This window comes from Zootermopsis nevadensis, unplaced genomic scaffold (assembly GCF_977971745.1).
Source record: "Zootermopsis nevadensis isolate Lab colony 2312 unplaced genomic scaffold, Znev_1.0 Znev_ptg000023l, whole genome shotgun sequence".
Classification (NCBI taxonomy): Eukaryota; Metazoa; Arthropoda; class Insecta; order Blattodea; family Termopsidae; genus Zootermopsis; species Zootermopsis nevadensis.
In genome coordinates, this window is record NW_028259155.1 from 3,596,952 (window position 1) to 3,617,386 (window position 20,435).

General features: G+C 34.1%; 2 protein-coding genes across 14 annotated transcripts in view; one reads left to right on the top strand and one right to left on the bottom strand.

The window, feature by feature from the left end:
• Positions 1-17,191, bottom strand: LOC110833022 (tetratricopeptide repeat protein 39B). Of its 9 annotated transcripts, none has more exons than XM_022070589.2 (17): positions 17,051-17,190; positions 16,239-16,313; positions 14,444-14,526; positions 13,742-13,770; positions 13,354-13,458; positions 11,154-11,229; positions 10,230-10,362; positions 9,485-9,617; positions 8,118-8,217; positions 7,706-7,771; positions 6,877-7,044; positions 5,672-5,835; positions 4,900-5,061; positions 4,124-4,353; positions 3,366-3,600; positions 2,313-2,470; positions 1-1,905 (listed from the first exon to the last, which is right to left on the bottom strand). In XM_022070589.2, exons 3-16 carry the CDS (start codon positions 14,468-14,470, stop codon positions 2,347-2,349), a joined length of 1,752 nt encoding a protein of 583 aa, XP_021926281.1. In that variant the 5' UTR covers positions 14,471-14,526; positions 16,239-16,313; positions 17,051-17,190; the 3' UTR covers positions 1-1,905; positions 2,313-2,346. The 9 variants fall into 9 exon arrangements, with proteins under 9 accessions (XP_021926281.1, XP_021926283.1, XP_021926282.1 ...); XM_022070591.2 differs by having other exon boundaries at positions 16,239-16,310; positions 17,051-17,132; XM_022070590.2 differs by lacking the exon at positions 17,051-17,190 and adding an exon at positions 16,767-17,036 and having other exon boundaries at positions 16,239-16,310.
• The window catches only part of Tbc1d22 (TBC1 domain family member 22), a 7,421-nt gene continuing 4,035 nt past the window's right edge, over positions 17,050-20,435 (top strand). The window contains exons 1-6 of one of the 5 annotated variants that reach the window (XM_087354505.1): positions 17,050-17,166; positions 18,578-18,792; positions 19,121-19,248; positions 19,350-19,517; positions 19,881-20,024; positions 20,156-20,295. In XM_087354505.1, the coding sequence (XP_087210631.1) occupies positions 18,710-18,792; positions 19,121-19,248; positions 19,350-19,517; positions 19,881-20,024; positions 20,156-20,295 (663 nt within the window). In that variant the 5' untranslated portion in view covers positions 17,050-17,166; positions 18,578-18,709. Of the gene's footprint in view, positions 17,167-17,226; positions 17,571-18,577; positions 18,793-19,120; positions 19,249-19,349; positions 19,518-19,880; positions 20,025-20,155; positions 20,296-20,435 lie in introns of those variants that run through there. The other 4 variants (XM_087354504.1, XM_087354503.1, XM_087354502.1 and 1 more) reach the window with 4 other exon arrangements.

A 20,435-nucleotide genomic window follows, 5' to 3' on the forward strand; every position in this document is an offset into this window, starting at 1 on the left:
TATCTCTCAGTTATTTATTTGCTTCCCGAATACATTCATCCATACAAAAACATGTTGCACAAAAAAGTTTAGTGTAAAGTAAAACAAAATCAAGCAGAAATCAATTTTACATGAACTAATGGTCATGCCAGTAATAACCTCATGTTCTGATGATGTCTGCATGTAGATACTGGAATTCAACTATAAAATTCATTTTTGCCATTATAATTCTACATCTTTATCTGCCACCAAAGATTTTAGTTATAGAAATAAATAATACAATACTATAATAATAACAATAATTTGATGATGTAGCACCATCTGGATTACTGATTTTTTGGGCTTTGTCCAACACCTGGTATTCTAAAAGAACACTATGTTTTGAAGACCACACCTGTCTTCATCCTCAGGTGTAAGGAAGGGAGGCACTTATTCATTGGACCAGTGTTTCTAACGGACCCAACAAAACAGGTGTCCCAACCTTCCTTACACCTGAGAATGAAGACAAATCCAGTTTTCAAAACATTGTGTGTTTTTTGAACACCAGACGACAGGCAAAGTCCAAAAACTCAGTAATGCAGATTGTAATACACCATCACCAGAACCCTTTAGACTGAATTTGTACCACCATATTATACCTAAAATCATAATGACTTAAAATTATTTTATATATAAATATGCTTAAAATATAATGTGCAGGGTCATAAATCTCTTTTAATATCTTTAATGGCAGCTTATGAAATTCAAACTGATACTTACAAAAATATAACAATGTCTGTAACTAGTAGAATAATCAATAAATTAAGATCCAATACTGGAATGCTTCCTTCTTCATAGTTATATACATTCACTTAATAGTAAGTACATGTTTCTATTTGAAAAGTCACAACTACGTATACTCTGCATAAACTCCGATATCTTAAATTATTATTATGTTACATTTTTACACTTACGAGATTTTTTAACTGTATTCCTATAATATTTAGGAATGTGCAAACAGTAAAAATTTCAAATGGTGAATTCTAAGCTGGAAATAAAACTTCAGTGGTGAGTATGAAGATGGCCGTCTTCTGCGGTGTAGAAACACGCAGTCTAGCAGAAGTTTAGCAATGTTTGACAGATGTTTGCTATCTCAATCATAAGGGTGCTTACTCATCATCCTGATGATGGAAGCGGCACGAACGCCGGTAAACTTCTACCAGACTACACGGCACAACAATCCAGAAGACAAACATCTCTGTGTTAGAAGGTTTTAAAAATTCAAAAAGTAGCTGTAAACTGCTGTGTTTAGTCACTATTTTCATACATTCAAAACAGCTCTTACATTTCCAAATTTGCACCCCCATATGAACATACGTCATCAGCTTTTTAAACTACAACTAAAGGATCTAAGAGGTTTCACTAATTTTACCATTTAAATTTTAAAGAATGGGATTCAAATCATTTTTTGTTGCAAAAAATACACAAAAAACTGCATAAAAAGGAATAAGCTGCAGTGAAAAGGTCAGAAAAGCTATTCTGAACCAAGTTTTTGTGTAAACATAGTTGAAGAGGCCAAAATGATAGATTACCTAACCTATAAAACTGAAAACTACATCAATGTTGTGTAGGTTCACGTCATTTTATTAGCTCTACTATTATATGATAAAGTTATGACAATTCAGACTTCAAAACAACCTTGCTTCTGAAATTTCACTGTTTGGACATCCCTATTTGTTTTCATATTTTAATACTGCACTGCATTTACTTGATTACTAATGTGACACTATGATTACCAATTATTTCACCTGTTTGACTGGTAGAATTAGTAATCATACCAATTATTCAGATCCTACTGTTGAGAACGTGTCATTCTCATTTACGATGCTGCACAAAGTTGAATCGGATTGCTGAAGACTTCTATTTAGTACCATCACCGACATCTCCCTGAATACAAAACAGTCACAACTCATAGTTAACCACTTCTTTACGCACCACGTAGTTTGGGAACCACTGCCTTTTTTGCAAGAAAACCTAATTATTTACAAACAATGAACTTTTATTCATGGGATGATTTCAGGAAATAAAATCAAGCTATAAAGATTCGGTGAATACGGGGTGCAAAATTATTCTTTAACTCCGACATAGTTATAAGCAACTAATCATTTCTCCATGTGCCTACTGAATGATCACGATGGCTATGCTGTAGTTACATCAGGACAATTTTTCTGCGCTGCATTTACTAAATTTTCTCCATATTACATGATTTTGATTCCTGTTATCCCACCCTGAAAAATTAACTATGTATGTAACTGAGAAAAATTATTAATAAATTAAATTTCAGAGACACTTACCTCAGTCATAAGTTGAAGCAACGTGGTCATTAATTTAAGGACTTGTAGCCTCAGTGACAACATCATCTAATGGCTTCTTGCCCCCATTCAATTCAGTTTGAAATGAATGGATCTTAAAGTGAAGCCTTGACTCCAATGAATAACCAGTATAATTTTTTCTGCAAAATTAAAATGATGATAAGACCAGTTATCACCAAACAACACAACTGATAAAATATGAAATACAAATAACATTCTTGGTATCTTAAAGTAACAAACTCAGTATTAATGCTTTTCTGATTCTTAAGTTGTTCAGTGTTACCTTAAATAGCATACAAAGTATAAATAAAATGTTTTCTTATAAATCTTAAATCTGTAATTCACAGTTACAAGACAGAAATACAGTCTGTCAGATTTCAGGTTCTCACAGTGGCGAGAATGAAAATGACCGTCTTCTGCGATGTTGTGTCAGTAAACTTCTACCAGATTATATCGCATAACATCCCAAAACACAGTCATCTTCAAGAACATGGTATGTCAAGGTTGGTTTGCCTGAGACCAGACCAAACACAGAACACAACGCTACGACACCAACAAACCACGTATATCAAAAAGTTTGGATCAAAGTCCTAGAACAACTTCCACACAGCAACCTCTTATCTGTTTCATGTTTTGAACAAACACCTCAGAAGAATTATACATATCGAGATGTAGATTAAAAATTACTGTGCCCATGCGCACACAAACGCACGAGCACGATGTTTCATATCAGGCTTAAATCTCACCCGAGATCATCTTTAATTCATAAAATAATAATTTAGTGTACCATCACACATCATAAAAGGCTTTTCAGACATGTAAATTTTATTAATAAGAAAGGTCAGAAATTTGTAATAATACCAATAGAAATTTTACATTTTTATTCATGATAAAACTGTATTAATGTGAAGTACAAAAATCTATATAAAGGCGCAACTTTAAGACTTGTGCTTACAGTACCAACCGTTGTTTTACTGCCATTATCTTTGATTTAATCATACTAATAATATCTGATGAATAAACTTGGCTCCTTACTTTGCATCCTCCAGCAGCTGCGATGTTTTTGAAATGTTCCCCTGTTCTCTGAACAGCAATGCAAGTTCCACTAACGTATACGGTATTAAGTAAAAGTCCTCCCTTAGCTTCTTCTCTAATGAAAGAACACTATTTAGACATTCCTCCGCTTGCAGTGGACTTTGCATGTGTCGGAGACTTGCTCCCTTCAACAGCAGCACCAGAGCTCTGTTATCGGCATCAAACTCCTGATGTTCTAGAAGAAAAAATATACAATAACCATGCAACTTACACTTTACAGACGAAAGACCTGTCTAAAATTAAATTCATACCAAAATAAATAGAATTCTTTAAATATATTACACCTGTAGTAAATAAATTAAACCTTCAAACACATACGAAAGTAAATGAAACTTGTCATTTTAATTCACTGAATAACCTTAACAAGCAAATTTTTAAAACCTTGCCTGTTATTTTTAACCAATGTGTAAATACATGAATAAGCACACAATCATGCACATGTGCACATACACATAAAGCACGCCATATAATCTTTAAGTAGAGACATAAACTCAGTACATACACAACAGATATTTTCATAAATTTCATTACAAACAGGCAACAGGATGAATATGACAAAATTAATGGTGTTACACTTCACAAAACTGTGACATAACACTTCATATGGACGTAACAGATTAACAAGTTCTGCTAACAAATCGTTCAACTAGATTTTGGTGTCTTCGGGTTACAGAACGGAAAGTGAAGTGGCAACTTACTTTTCTGAGCATCAAGTTTGGCCAATGCCTTCTCAATCAACTTGTACACGTTCTGAATCAGTTCACGTTTCTTGCCCAGTACTTTAAATAAATTCCACACATACATAAGTTCCAGTGCTGGTAGAACCAACATCTTCTTCTGAGCAAAGAAACGTTCACTCTTCTTCACTACAAACTTCTCCATTGGCAACGACTTTCCAGCAATTCGCTGCTTCCACTGAGGGGAGTCTCTGAAAGAAAATTCCACACAATCAGACCACAGTAAATGAGTAAACAACTGTCATTTGAACTGAAAATTATCTAATTTGCATATCCTAATCAAAATAAGTTATAAAAATAGTACTGTCTGAAAACAAAGAATTAAAAAATATTATACATAACAGTATTATAATATATCCGAGTTATCAAATATTATAAAATTCAACTTCAGATTCTAAGCCAGTTTTATATTGCAATTCCTTGGTTGTTGGCTAAATCTTATTTTTTGGGCTATTTATAAGAGCATCAAAAGTTAGAATTCACAAACTGAAAATCTAGGAGTAAGAAAAGAGAAAAAACATCATAACTGTTATGCTATGTATGTACTTCTTAAAGTAAAATTAGTTACTCAACTGAAACAAAATGTTTATTACTTAATATTGTAAATGTATTAAAGTTGGATTATTTTGAAAGTTATTTGATTTAGAAATTTTATGTAAGTTGCTACTGAACAGTAATTACACTGATATCAGAATCTGTCAGTTATTAGGCATGAACGAAAAGAAATGTAATTTCACCTCATGAGGATCTCAATTTCGGCCTTCTCATCTAATGAGAGTTCATCGCCAAGCATACAAAGCAAAGCTGCTTTCTGATAACTGTAGATGGTCCGGGACCAGCGACTCTCGTGCAGCAGCTGATCAGCATACAAGCTTGCCTCTCGCCACTCCTGTTTGACACTGTCGATTCAAACATATAAGATCACGTGAGACAGTCGTAGTGGTGTCAGTAGCACCATTTTTTAAGTTTTTAAAGTAATCCTTATGACCTCTATTAACAAGGAGTACATAATCATAAACTAAATGCCTAAGATAATATCTGTGTTAGACTGGTTTTTTTTTAAAACATCCTGGGGAGAACACATCAGGGAATTTCAGAAAACTACCATTTTAGGATCTTCGTGCATCATTCGAAAGACGCTGTCGTAAAATATGTAGTCATCCCTCAAAATAAAACTATACAATACATGTAACACGTATTAAAAACAAAATGTATTTCGGAAATAGCTGCTGCACTATGTACCTCAGGGGCAAGGTTTGTCTCGGGTACATAGAAGTAAATACCCTATAAAGCGGTGAATAGATGGAATAATAATAACCAGATACTCTCAAAAACACCAGAGAACAGTGGCTGAGGCCTGGTTGTCCAATTAAAACAAGCAATGCAATGATAAGTTCCTCTGAAAAACTGGTAGCCACCTACAAGACACGTCATAACTTAATAAACCACAATCCAAACTCTTAACACTTGTTTATGATTTCATGAAGAGTCTAGAATTTTTCACTTCACCTGTTTGTCCACATCAGCTCCCAGAAACAAAGATGATGAAATTGTGGCCACATATTCTGAGACTTCCACGACTTTAAGTACCATTTTATGGATTCATCGACGTCTCCTTTCATAAACTCTAAGCGTCCTTTAAAAAAGAGGAACCACACTCCTTCAGGATATAGCTGAAAATATTAGTAAAAGAACATAAATTTTATTAGTTACTTGGTTTTAGAAAAAGTAAAGGCTAATCAATCGATCAAACAAAACAGATGGCCAACAGACAAAAGCAAAATCTCAATTTTTAACCAAATCTACTGAACCTTAGAACATTATATGAGTTTACACATGAAGAAAACAACTATCGTCTGTGTGCATGAGAAAAATCTGCAACAACCAAACTGACATTTATGATTTTAATATGTGCAGTCTTTACTGACAGCCCATTGGTCATTTGGACTGTTTTTAAGAATTTGGACTGCCACTTCACATCAAGCTTGAAGTGGTACTTGAGTAGAACTCAGCTTATAAACTTAGAAGTTAAAAAGACAGAGGGAGAGAGAGGGGGAAAACATAAAATTGATCAAATTCTGCTTGACAAGTCGATGAGCCATAACCTTTAAAATTCCCTGAAGCACATATGGGTTTTATGGTCGGAAGGTTCTAAACATGAAGTCATGGCCTTAAGAAATCAATATATAAAGACAGCACGCAAAACAAAGACTAAAGGTAATTTCTGTTACCTATTGCACCAAACTCCTTAAGAATTGTGCCAAAAAATTCTGAAAGAATAAAAATCTGAAAAACTCACTTCTGGGGAAATAAAAATGGGTTGCTATATAGGATTTGAGGTTTTCACAGTGACAACTCGAAAGATAGCTGTCCCCAGGGTTGTAGAGCCACGTCGTCTAAAAGAAGTTTACTAACATTTCAGAGGTCCCTATTGCCTCCACCTCGGAGGCACCTCTAAAACGTTGATCAATATCTACCAAACAACATGGCACAACATATCCAAGACAGCCATCAACAACAAAAATTAGTTCTTATATATTCAACTGAAAATTTTAATAGAAATTAATTTGGCCATAACAAAACATGTCACCATGTGTTAAAATAATAAGTTCAACAATGGATGAAAATATTTACTCACTCTGACATTTCTTAAATCAAAATTTCACCACAATAACATTACTTTAAATTACTCATAAATAAATTCAATTGCAAACCTGAAGCTGACTTTTCAGTATCTCATCACAGAATTCTATGTCCCCATCAGTATGACTAAGAACATACAACACAAGAAGATGATAAGCAAGCAATGCCATCACACACAGGACTTGACGTACGCTATGGTGCAGTCGGTATCCCATCTCCAATTCATGTATACCAACTTCCTGGAACAGATACAAAAAATTAAACTACAGGAAAATCCTCCGCCTCCATCGGGGATCAAACCCCAGTCATCCAGTCTGTGGCCAATCATTATACTGACTAAGCTAACCTGGCTCGGTCTGAGCTAATTTTGGTCTTGGTCTACTTAATAATGCTCAGCTCCAAAAAATGTAGTGGTCTTTTTTAGCACATTGAATAATGGATCAAGTCAAAAAAAATTAGTAATATTGTATACAATGCACCATCGTTAGAACCCGTAAGTGTTAAGCAAAATGTTTCTGTTATTCTTGTTACAAAATCTATGAGTACTGGCTAGTATAACTAGATACGAATGGCAGATTAAATATACAATATTATAAAATTTTCTGCAACAAAATTATTGTACAAATGCAACTTTATGCAGGCATGATATGACAAGTGAATAATGAGCTTGAATACTGCACAGTTAAACTCTGAGAACTCTTGAAATCAGATTACCCCACAAATTCAGGACAGAAACCTAAGGAAATTCAGTTAACTCTAAGATCTTCCAAAACAAAAAATCTGGGAAAAGGCCTAGAGAATTTTACTTCCAGTTTAAATCACATTACACTTTGAAAGAAAAATGCCTGAACTTTTATACCGTTTATGAGTGTATGGCTACATGAGCTACATGAAACTCACTTTGCTTCCTGAAAACCCAATGAACTCCAACAGTTTTATAACGCGGCCAGGCAGCAATGAGATCATCTGAAACAAAAGATAACCATTTAATTTTACCCAAAGAACTTGCATGGTAAAATATGCTGGAAAAAATATAAGAAAACAGTAACAATATACAGCAGCTACAATATTTTGGAAGACCCTATTAGAGAAGAAATGCCTGTAGAAAGCACGTCTCTCAAATTACTATCCGACAGTGACATGACTAAAAAAAACCATGTAGGATTAGAGGTTTTCACAACGGTGAGTCTGAAGATGGCTGTCTTCATCATCCAACAAACTTTCTCCAAAGCCAAAGTGTTTCTGTATTGTGGTTAGCATCTACCCGACCAAAATATACTGAAAAAATACTAACAGTCAAAATCATACTCACAAGATTAAATGTTCCAATTCCCATTCTGACACCACTCTCAAAATGTACTTTATGGCTTTCATCACCCCAGTTCCTCTGGTTTAAAATGTTCATACATTCCCTATGAAAGATATTACAAATGATAAATGTGGTATCAGTTTTTTCAACACTGACCCAAATATGTGCAAAGTGGCATGTACTAAATATAAAAGTGAGTGCTAATAAACAAAGTTAGGATAACCGAGTAAATTTACTGGCTAAGCTGGGGACACACAACCGTACAAAGTACGTCCGTTGCAACGGACCTACTTTTGTACGGACGTAGGTGAGGACACCACACGAGCGCCAATTACCTTGGCAGCTTGAAAGGATTTAGAAAAAAAAAATAGTATTGTCTGTACTTAAAAATCATAATTCTATGACGGACGTCACCATGTGCGTTACAATGGACGTACTTTGTACGGTCGTGTGGCCCCACCCTAAGGGCTTAAAAACAGGTTTACTGCATCCATACCAGCCCAGAGGACCACCTAACCTCTTCGCAAATGGGTATCACGATTGCATGAAACTGACAACTCACAGCAACTAGTGTTGAGGTTAAAATGCATGGAGCCTTACCTAATGGTATGACAGGGACAAATTATATTTAACTTTATTAAAGGCATATTTTGGCCAAATTAAATATTGTTGAACAAGTCTACAACAATAATTAAAACTAGTTTTGTTCTTTGAGTTAAAACCTCTTGATTCAAGCACAAAATAACTGACTTTATTATTTATTTTCCAGACTGATGAGGATAAAATCTTTTGAACTGGTGGTCCACTTGCCAAATTTTGTATACATATAATTTATTGTATTTACATACTTTTAGAACTCACAAAATGAAAACCTAGATATGTTCCTTTCATGTCACAAACGAGAACCACTAACATCCACTCACTTAACAACCATACACATTTTAGTTCAATTAATAAAGTATTCAAATAACATGCAAGGAATTTTGAGTATTTAAAACTTGAGATTTCCATAACTCTGGCAACTGATGATGATGATGTGCATTCTCATATGAAATCAAGAAATAATACACAAACATTTTAGAGAACAGATGCAATATGGTACTTTTAAATGCATCGCCTGCTTTCTTGAAACAAAACAAAGTCAAATTACCAACATTCCATCATGATCCTATAATTTTCTACACTTACACTTTCAAAATTATTCAAAACGCCTCACTAAAAAAATAATAATTGGTTCAGATTTTCCCATAGATGGAAAGCAATATAAATTATGACCTAACTGTCAATTAAAATCAGCTAAAGAATTCTGAACTTAGTTCACAGAAGGGAAAAATGTTATGAAAATGAAATTATAATTAAATTACACTTACTTGTAAGAATTGTAACAGGTACGAATCTTAAGCCCAGCTTTAATAAAACTGACAAGTGTTTCATCTTCCACAAATGTAAGCATAGATTTCAGTAGCAAAGCTTCTGCATAACATAACTCTGCATGAATTTCCTCTGTAAGAAACAAACCTCTACCATTAAACTTTTACAATCTCAAATCTCTTACTTTATTTATTCACAGGTTATTTCCTGGTATGATACAGACAATGACTACAGAATATGAAACTGGGTAAAACAAATAACAAAAATGTGCTCCACTACACCTTTGATAAGAGACTGAAACTCAGTGAAACATTCAAAGCAAGTTCAAGGTCATTGGAATATGAGACAGTCATACACCAAATAATTATTCATGAACCCTGCATATTCCCTAGATATTTATTGAAAATTTAAACTGTCCATATTTCAAATTACCATTGTTTCAACTCTGGGTAATGTTTGCGTGCAATTAAATTACTCAAACAGTACATATAAATGTCCATGGAAACTGTTGTATTACTCCAGATATTTCAAAACAGTTATAATTTTATCAATAATACTGTAAGATCACACTCTTCACTAGCAATAACTGATTCAGAATCCAATACATAAAAGTTTTGCAGGAAGTTATTCTTTGGTTCAGTTTATACAGAAACTGATATCTTTTATATAGACAAGAAAAGGAGAACATTAGGAGATTCACATCAGGAAGAATGGAACATAACCTCTGCTCTTGTAACAACTTGCCTGGTGAATACAGATCATAGTTGGTTTTCTTCACTATCTTTCCCAGTGACTCAGAAATGGAGTTCTTTTTTCGGTATCTGTTGCAGACTGTCATGCACTGTTTCAGTGCTTCGGAAGCAGCCTCTATGTGTTGCTGAAATACAGTAACTGTTGCTTATGACAGAAAGCAAAGCAAAGTCTTTAGTCTCTCACAAAAGAACAGGTAAAACTCATACACCCTGCCACTCCAATCTTCTTATCACATGTCTCACTACTATACCGATTCAAAGTTTCTCCCCCCACTGTACTTAAATATGGGAAATTTTGAACCTAGAAGATGAATCAAATGTTAATATGTTATCCAAAATATAAATCTCACTTGTTAATCAATTGTCCTTATAATCTGAAATATGCAAAACCAAAAAGTGAGAAAATAACTACCACACAAAGCTATAAAATACAACGTATAAAAGAATTATACTGATTTATAAACATATCAACTAAAATAAGGTATGAAACAGCTTGCTGTCTTCATGGTTGTTGGGCCATGTAGTCTGGTAGAAGTTCATCAATATTTCAGAGGTGCTTGCTGCCTCCATCATCAGGCCTTATGATGGAGGCAACAAACACCTCTGAAACGTCAGTAAACTTCTACCAGACTACACGGTGCAACAACCTAGAAGACCCCTAATAAAAACCTTAACCTCGTCATCCAACCTACAGCCAGTCGATTTACACACTAAGCTATCCGGGATAATAGCTGTCGGTATAGGATATCTAATGACTGGCACTCATAATCTCTTATGGCAAGATCTCTACTTCAAGTTTAATTAAAATAGCTGTATCAGATTAAAGTAGTTAAGGGAAGACAGGAAGAATTATGTGGACTATAAACCATTTCCTTTTTGTTATAAAGCTAAAAATGAATAGTTAAATGTTACTTACATGTTCAAACGTAAGTATCGCTTCAAGAAATGTGAGTACACTGTTCCCAACTGAATGATACATACTGCTGCTGGCCCTGAATTACAAAATAATAATAGTAGCAATTCCATTTATTTCGGTCCTTATTTTATTGTGCTGCTTCAAAAGCCAAATGGCCGATAACAGAGTACAAAAGAGAAAACAAAAAATTAATATAATGCTAACAAAATGAAAATAAAAATTACATCATCATGCTAAACAAAACAAAAAACACACACAAAAAATGCTACTAACACAGAAGACTAGTTATTTTAAAATATAATTAACTACAACTAAACATTTACTAAATACATTATCTTAATATTTTTATGAACAATTCTTGCAGTTGAAGTACATTTACAAAGGAACAAGTTTTACAAGAGGAACCAGCAGTAAACAAACAGAAACCTATAAGATTTTGAGTAGAAATGCTAATACCAACAGTTTCTGGTAAGAAAGGGCAAAATTTAAAACCATTATATACACTAACAAGAAAAAAGGTATCAAAGTACTGCCTCCTAGTGCATGAAGTTTGAAAATGTAGGTAATACACAGCATTTGCATATCTGTAATGGATTTATAAAAGAAACAATTGTAAAAAAAAGGGGCTAAAAACTTTTTATAGATTTGCACAATCATGTTGGCAATAGCCGAAGGTATTCCATACGGTGGATGTACGACGTATACTGAAGTTTAGATACATTAAAGTAAACTGTAACATCAGAAGACATGTCAAAAGAATGAAAAGATTATTATACAAATAAGACACAAAAACTTGATAGCTTGTGGAAACGTAATTCCACATGTTGGTGGAAATAAACTTTAAAATACAGAAAAAAAAGTTTTACAATGTCTGTACAATTAACAGGGGAATCACAAAGATTGTACTAAAATAAAGTGAAGCTTCCATGGCGACTGAAGTTGATGAAAGACTCTCGGGTTACCAGCCACGTGACGCGGCTGGTAACCCGAGAGTCTTTCATTAATTAAACTAAAAACCAACATCAGTTTTCCTTGTAAAGGAAACAGCTCGTTTTATTACCAACGAGCTTCAGTAGTAGCAGCTACGTACACAGTCAATGTCTAGCTGATGCAAAAGACAATCTCAAGGAGATGTTATGACCCAGAGCATTTCAGTCATTAGCAAAATGAAGATAATTAGAACATTTAATAACATTATACAAGCCACTGATAAAAAACAGATCCTTGAGGGACGTTTTAAATTACAAGAGCTGTAGAATAATGAACACGAGAAAGATTGCTGCTTTGGTAACCTTGAAACCAATTTATGTAACCATGAGATAGCCCATAATTATTATGTCTATAAAAAAAGGTAGGCATGTGGAACAAGGTCAGGGGCACCCCTAAAATAAAAATGAACGACACCAACTTGATGCTGAGAAAAAACTGAAAGAGGAGTTGGCTATCTTCTGGGTTGTAATGCTGTGCAGTCTGGTAGACATTTACCAGTGTTTCAGAGGTCTCTGCTACCTCCATCATCAGGGCCATAAGTCACTGCCCAGAGGGTAAACTTCTACCACACTACATGGCGCTACAACCAAGAAGACAGCCATCTTGATACTGCCATGAGAACCTCAAATCCTACTTAAAATTAAAGGGATAACAAATTCATGACAGGTATCCAAACTGGCAATCGTAGATTTTTATTCAGTGAAACCATTCTGACAAGGTTCAATTTAATCTTAACTTCCCTGATTATCCTGAGATATTACAGGCTGATAGTTTAAGCAAAAACAAATATTAATTCTAGTTAATTCAGGTTATCTCAGTATAGTTATCATTACAATTATATAAGCAAGATTTTTTCAAATATGATCAAATATTTTTCAACAAAATATTTTAATAATTTCATTTTTCTGGGCATATTCTAAAAATGAAATAATATGTATTTCTGGGTCATATTTTCTGAAAAAAATTAATTTAGGGACATGTTTAAAATAATTAGAAACATGGTCATGTGTAATAAAACCATTAGAAAAATGATTAAGAATAGAGATTCATTTATAATTACTAACAGAAGAACAGTTGGCATTTCTATAAACATGAACACCTGCTTCTGTCCATAATAATAACAACAACAACAACCTTCGTAGAATTAGTAGCGCATACTTTATAAACTGACATGAGAGAAATATCATAACTTAATTCAACATACACTTACCATGGCTGAAGAATATCTCTTGCATCACTGAATTTATTATTGAAAAAGTAATTGACTGCTGTCCTTGATTCATCCACGGCTGTTAACAAATCCATGGAAGATACCCTACAAAACAAGCAGTATTCAGGAAATCCTCCCAGCAAACACACCCAAATAACAGAACAGGGTTGGACAGGTGTGCTATTTGGAGTACACTGAAATTCCAAAGGTGTTCTTTATGCCACATCAAAGGGCAATAATGTCGGGAAGGCAACCAAGGGAATAATAAATGCAGCAATGTTATGAGGAAACAATAGTATGCAAGGTCACAATTAGCAAACAGTTTATAATAATATTAGTAATCCCATAAGTTAATATTTAACGAAGAAAATAACACAAAGCTACTTACACCGGCTGTGATTCATATGCATCTTGGAACTGAAACAGACATACAGTTTCATGTAACATGCATTCAAACATTGTTTTCTACAAATTTTACAATACACACGCACACAGAGAATATTATTTAACATAAAATGAAGCACAAAGCAAGAGGCATATATTTTCAAGGTACACTGTGGTTACTATTAACAATTTCAAAAAAAAATTATTTACTATTCTGTCAAACAGAAAAACAAAAAAATTTCCTTTCCAATTTCCAATATATAAATATCATGTTTGTGTGAACATATGTTGGTGATCTCCACGGTGTCTCATTCAACATACCCTTGTTTCCTTCCTTACGGAACATACGTTTAAAACTGTATATTTTTTCTCATTTTTCCCTCACCTACAGACTAGTTCAGATACTTCCAATTTCCCATAATTATCATATTCATCATCATTGTTACCATTGTTGCTGCTGTTATTGTTGTTAATTTGTGAAAAAGTTCGTTGGCCATGATGTCCGAAAAGCATTTCACATTGTCTATTGACTGTCTTAAGAGACTATCAAGAACTATCTTATAAATCTGAGATATCCAGTCACTTTAATAACAATTAAATAACATTTAAAGATAAAAAAGAAAAGGCATATTTTGAATTTGTGACACACATTCAACCTCCCTACCAAGCCAAAGCGTGTCCATCCATTGATATATACTGAACTTACTTCATCATCTGCATCATTGTTGTCCATTGTAGGCTTATCTTGATTCACGTATGGGAAAAGTATTTAAAAGTACCTGGTCTTCTCTGAAACAAAAATAATTATGTTTCATCTTACATATAAAATTAAATTATAATAATAAAAAGGTTCTAATACAAAAATTGTTCTTTTGGGATTCTCTCCCACCCCCCACCAAAAAAATTGCAATGGGTACAGAAACAGAAGCAACAATTTTAACAAAATAGTCAAAATTATTTATATTTATTCCCAAAATGCCACTAATAAAATACTGTCTGACAACTTGCGTGAAATTATCATTTTCAGTTTCAGTGCAAAATATATTTACCTCAGCAGCCAGTGTGACCAATCAGACTCCTTTCAACAATATAAACTCTCAGAAACTATTCAGATTCTTGATGGAAGGTACCTTATATTAATTCCTTAAGTAGCTTCAATCATATTAAATTTCTTACAACAGTATGCTTAATTGAGACAAAGACAGACAGTCAGAATGACTACTGCATTCCATCACATTTATATGCTTAAACGATTACTCAAAAAAGGTCATGAACTATACTTTAGAAATACAATCTGTTTCAACAAAATTAAATCCCAATAAAACATTTAAATCACATCCACATAACATACTCATATATATGACAGAAAGTAACCTAACAAAATAATGTACAGGTGATGGCAAATATGGTATTACAAGAGTTGGTGTGTAGTTTTCCCAACTTTAACAGAAATAGAGAAATTGTAGAGCATAAATACAGACTGTTTGACAAATATGTGTCTAACTTAAAGCTTACAGTCTATGGAATATAAACAAACCTATATAAAACAGGTCCTTTTTTGATTCCATACAGATTTAGTGGGCATTGAAGTTACTTTAAGTAAATATATTATAAAACAAAATGTAATAACATTTATTTGTATCACACAAAGGATTTCCATTCATTTTACATGTGCATCTGATCAACAAATCAAAATTTTCAAGAAGAATGACACATAACGTACATAGAGAACATAAAAAAATGCATATAGAAATTTGACACAAAAACATCATTTGGGAAATGTATGTGTGGATACGAGGATAATACTATAATAGATTACAAGGAACAGAATATTATGGAGTGCAATGGATTCAATTGGCTTAGGATTCGGACCAATGGTGGGCATCTGCAAACATGCTAATGGTCCTTTAGGTTTCATAAAAGCAGGTAATACAATAATTGATACATTCAGTGTCATAAGAATCTCAACTTCTACAAAATTTTAGAATAAGAGATAGGGATTAGCTCCATCTAGTGGGCCCAACTGAGTAGGAACCTGAAGACGGAAACGTCGTTTTTTACGTTTTATATTTTATTTACTAGATGATGGATAATATCCAAGAAAATTCTTATTCTAATGACTCATCACCATCATCAAGAACTTTTAGATTTGATTCTACAAAATTTCTTGACAATATTCCTAACAGACCTACCTCCTTGTGGTGCACCCTGGGCAACGTCTTTGATGGCAAAGTGGTCTACAAACTTGGCAAAAAAGGGTCAAAGATGGAATTCTATGTACCTGCCATTTGACACAAATAAATAAATATTCCTAACAATTCTATAAGAGCTTCTAGAATGTATCGAATTTTAAATAAAATGTGTCTTTATAGAACAGGCAGTTCATACAGACAAAATAATCAATGAAACAAGAATAAAGCTTCCCCTACATAATAACACAATATAATATAATATAATATGTATCAAACACCAGTACAAATATATATACCTCTCTCACTCACCTGTCACTCTTGATTGGTTAGTTGGTTGCATGATACACAGGTTTTTAATGATACTGTATCAGAAGTGGTTATCTACTAATAAATGAAAAAAGATGATTATTATGAACATTGACCTAGAAAGAACAGTGGAGGAAGCAGTTATGACTCAATTCAAAGTATTAGATTTGGTCAGATTAGCTTAGCATATGAATGGGTTGGAGACCCAACTCACATCCTGCAATTTTGCAAATAGGCTGTAAGGAAGAGGGTTAAACTAGGTACTATGAAGGGTCTAAACATCAAGCAGCTTAAATTTAAATTCTGTTCGTACTACATTTCTGAAACCAAAATCCCAAATGTGTGTTATATTATCCAACTGTCTTAACATGTTTAAAAACATATTATGAACCCGACTTGGCACATTTCGTAATTACTTAACCTATTACGCTAAATTCAATTAACATACTCAGAATCACACACTAATCCGTAATTCCTACATACTTAATATTGGCAATTTTAAAACTACAACATATTAAACATCACACTTACTCTGCGTATTGTTAAATATATGCTGTACTACCGTTGTACATATTCCTGCATTCTCTACACCGTTCAGACACTTGAAATGCAAGTAACCTACTTCAGTGCATATGTCGTAACACATAATGTAATGCAATTAGGAAATCATAGTAAGAAACATAAAAATCTCTAACGAAGTACAAACTCGGAATGGACATAATTTCTTCCCGTTTTCTTGGCTGCATTTCAAAATGTCAAGCTAATGCGAGTACAGAATACATACAATGCCGTGATGTTAGTCACTTAAATCTCACCTGTTGTTTGCACTGTTTCATAATCTGTGTCTGCTATAATCTTTCTTGTTACCTGTCTGCTGTGAATCAGCTGTAATTTCACAATATTTATTGTTGTTGTATTTAAAAAGAGGAAAGTATGTACATCACTGTTAGTATTCTGGAATTTTGTATGCTTTTCTAAACTTCCCTGTCATCATAAACACAGGCACAGCCTTAGAAAAACACCAAATTCACAACTTTGATTCCGATCATGCGATAATTAGCGAGATTATGGTTGTATATATCACGTATTTTAACAGCAGATGGCAACAAGCGTGAATCTGAGTGTACGTCAACATTATTTAATTACGGCAAGCGATGCAGACAGAGTTGTAGGAGAAAAATGTAAAGATATTTTGGGTGGAATCCAAAAACGTATTTTTAAGCAGTGTTAGTGTTTGTTTGATGTGCAACGTCTCATAAATTTAGTGTAGTGTACTGCGGTTTCTTAACGAAGGTTGACCAACTTTGACGATTTGATCAAAATAAAATAACGGAGGTACAAATTCAGTCACGCCCCCCAGAGTACTTAATGACTTCCTGAGTCTTTTCTTCTTATTATTTCTAAACCCTTTTGATCGGCTGTGGGTGTTTGGTATTTCAGTAGTTATTGAGGTTAGATTTGTTTACATGGGAATGTATAACAAAGTAATGCCAATAAGCATGGTCATTGAATTGCTATTAATGAAATTTTATGCAGTTTATAGTATACCACTGTTATTTAGAGACTTCAATCTTGGGGGGGGGATATGACAGAACTTGTGTAGCAATGATATATGCCAAAAATGTGGTTTTAGGAAGCTGCACTTAACTCTTTAATGACGACCAGATTAGTTGGAAGTGTGTTTATGTAACGCACCCTTGAAGTATTAACAACATTCAAAGGTGCATGAACTCATTATCTGGAATAAGGACAGTGGAAAGCAACATACTTGAAAGAGGCTTCAGTTGTAGTACTGCTTATACCGATACATACCAGAAGAGTATGGTTTATATTCATCTGAATCTAAGTTTTCTTAGGCATTTTTATTTAATATACCTGCTATAAAATGTGAAAGGGTCATACTAGAAAATGCACATTCTGCATAAACTGTCAAACTTAAAACCTTTCAGTGGTAGGAGAATAAATTCAAGATGGTTGTGTGTTAACCAGTATTCATTCAGCATGTCAGCATCTGGCTGTTAATGCGAGGTTCTCGGAGAGTACGAAGATGTCTGTCTTTTGGGATGTTGCATCATATGGTCTGGTAGAAGTGTACTAATGTTTCAGAGGTGCTTGCTACTCTGATGACAGAGGCAGCAAGTACCTCTGAAACATCAGTAAACTTCTACTGGACTGCGTGGCATAACAACCTAAAAGACAGCATCTTCAACTGTGGAGTTCCTGCACACGATTTATGTAGCAGAAGAGACTTCTAAGCAGTACAAGTGTTGCAAAAATAACAGGAAATGGTACGTTACATTGAGCTTTGTCTTAATTCGCTGGTTTGACTTCCTTTATTTCAGATTAAGTGATATATATGACATTTCTCATACTACAAAAATTGAGTTGATGGCTTTTTGCCTTAGAATACTTCAGTTAAATGCTACAAACTATAATTTAAAGTGAAAGATGAATTAGGTTTGTCTCCTTGAAATATGGATGGAATAGGAGAGAACTTTTCTGAACAAGAAGCTAAAGCTTCATTTTGGAAGAAAAGTACAAAGGCAGTCCCAGGAAGGTGAGATTCAATTTTAATGTTTGTTTTAGACTGATTTATGCATGATAATAGTGCGTGAACCCTGATAAATTTTGACTTCATTTATCAGTTTTCAAGAAACTTGGAGTGGAAGTCATTACTGGAAGTTAACCCTACATAAATTTTTACCCTTGTCTTCAGTGATGACAACAAGGTGTCTTTGAAAATGAATTTACATCGTGTAAATACATATCTGTCGACGGCAACATTTACCACTGATTATACCAAAGGTTTCTAAACTTAGGCAATTGTTATAGCCAAGTCTTATTTATGTTAAAGTAATACAAATAAGGTGTTTGATATACCACAGGCCAAGTCCAAAGAAAGATCCTAGGGTGAATCGACAGCGGAACTCTTGTTCAACCTCTTTTCAAGATTTTCAAGAAAGTGTTAGCGATGCTTGGGACATAGGGGACGATGAGTTCTGCATCGTTTCAGGTACAAGATTCAACAGTTTGTTCTTTCTACTCAGTAAATTTAGAACTATTTATGTATAGTAGTTGTTTTATTCACATTTTGTTAAATAACGTATTTTCTAGATGTGAAAATCTCCAAGAAAGTAGCCCAGTCAGCTGCGTTGAGTGTAATAAACAGTCATCGATGCCCAGTTACTAAAGAGTCTGTGCCCAACTCACAGCCATGTGACTTTACAATATCCGAGGGAAAAAAGATAGAAGCGGCACTGCAATGCTTAGCGTCACATACAGGTATTAACTTCGGCAAGGATGGAGTGTTCATGTTATCCATTGTCAGCCTAGTTAGCATTTTAAAAAACAAAAAAATCTTACTTTTGTTTGTCATTGGTATTCGATACACTGGGAAACAGCACATCTAATCAAATAAAATACATTGTTAGTTAGCTCCAGCCAACCAGGCATTGCAAGAATGTTGCACTAAAACGTCACACAAATTTTCCTTTTAAAGTTAAATTTGCATATGTCATGAGTCACTTGATGATCATGGTTGACTTTGAAGCTTGTTGAAACCACCCCAAAATGCTTACGTGTGTCGTGTACATATCAATAAAGTGACATGCAGGATATGGTTTAACAGTAACCACTTTTTTATAGACCCGCACGTGGCCTCTCCAGCACACCGCACATCCACACCTCAAGTGCCCAGTTCACCTCCTTTACATAGGCAATTTCCGGGGCATCCACAACCTCTCCGAGGGAGTACAGGAAGATCTAAGTTTCATATTCCATCCCGTGAAGGTTAGTAACAAACTTAGATAATTTATCAGGGTTGTGATGAAGAATTATTTACGTATTCAAATTCATGTTTTATGAATCAGACTGTATTATTGTCTTATCTTCTTATTTTGAATTTTATTTATATGCTTCAGGAGGCGACTGTGAAACAAGCAAACTTGAAAGATTTCAGCCTCTGCTGGAAACTCCACTGTTGAATCTTGAAGAACTACGACAACTGAGTTGGTCGGGGATTCCCGTGAAAGTCCGAGCTATCACTTGGCGCCTTCTCTCGGTGAATTACATCATAATTCATTTTAATTTAATTACCAGTATAATATTGATCTTTCCTATGAAGGTACAGAATCATAGGATGAATTAGTGCCAAACCATATGCACCAAGTCTTTGTTATTTCCACGTCTCTTTGTTACTTG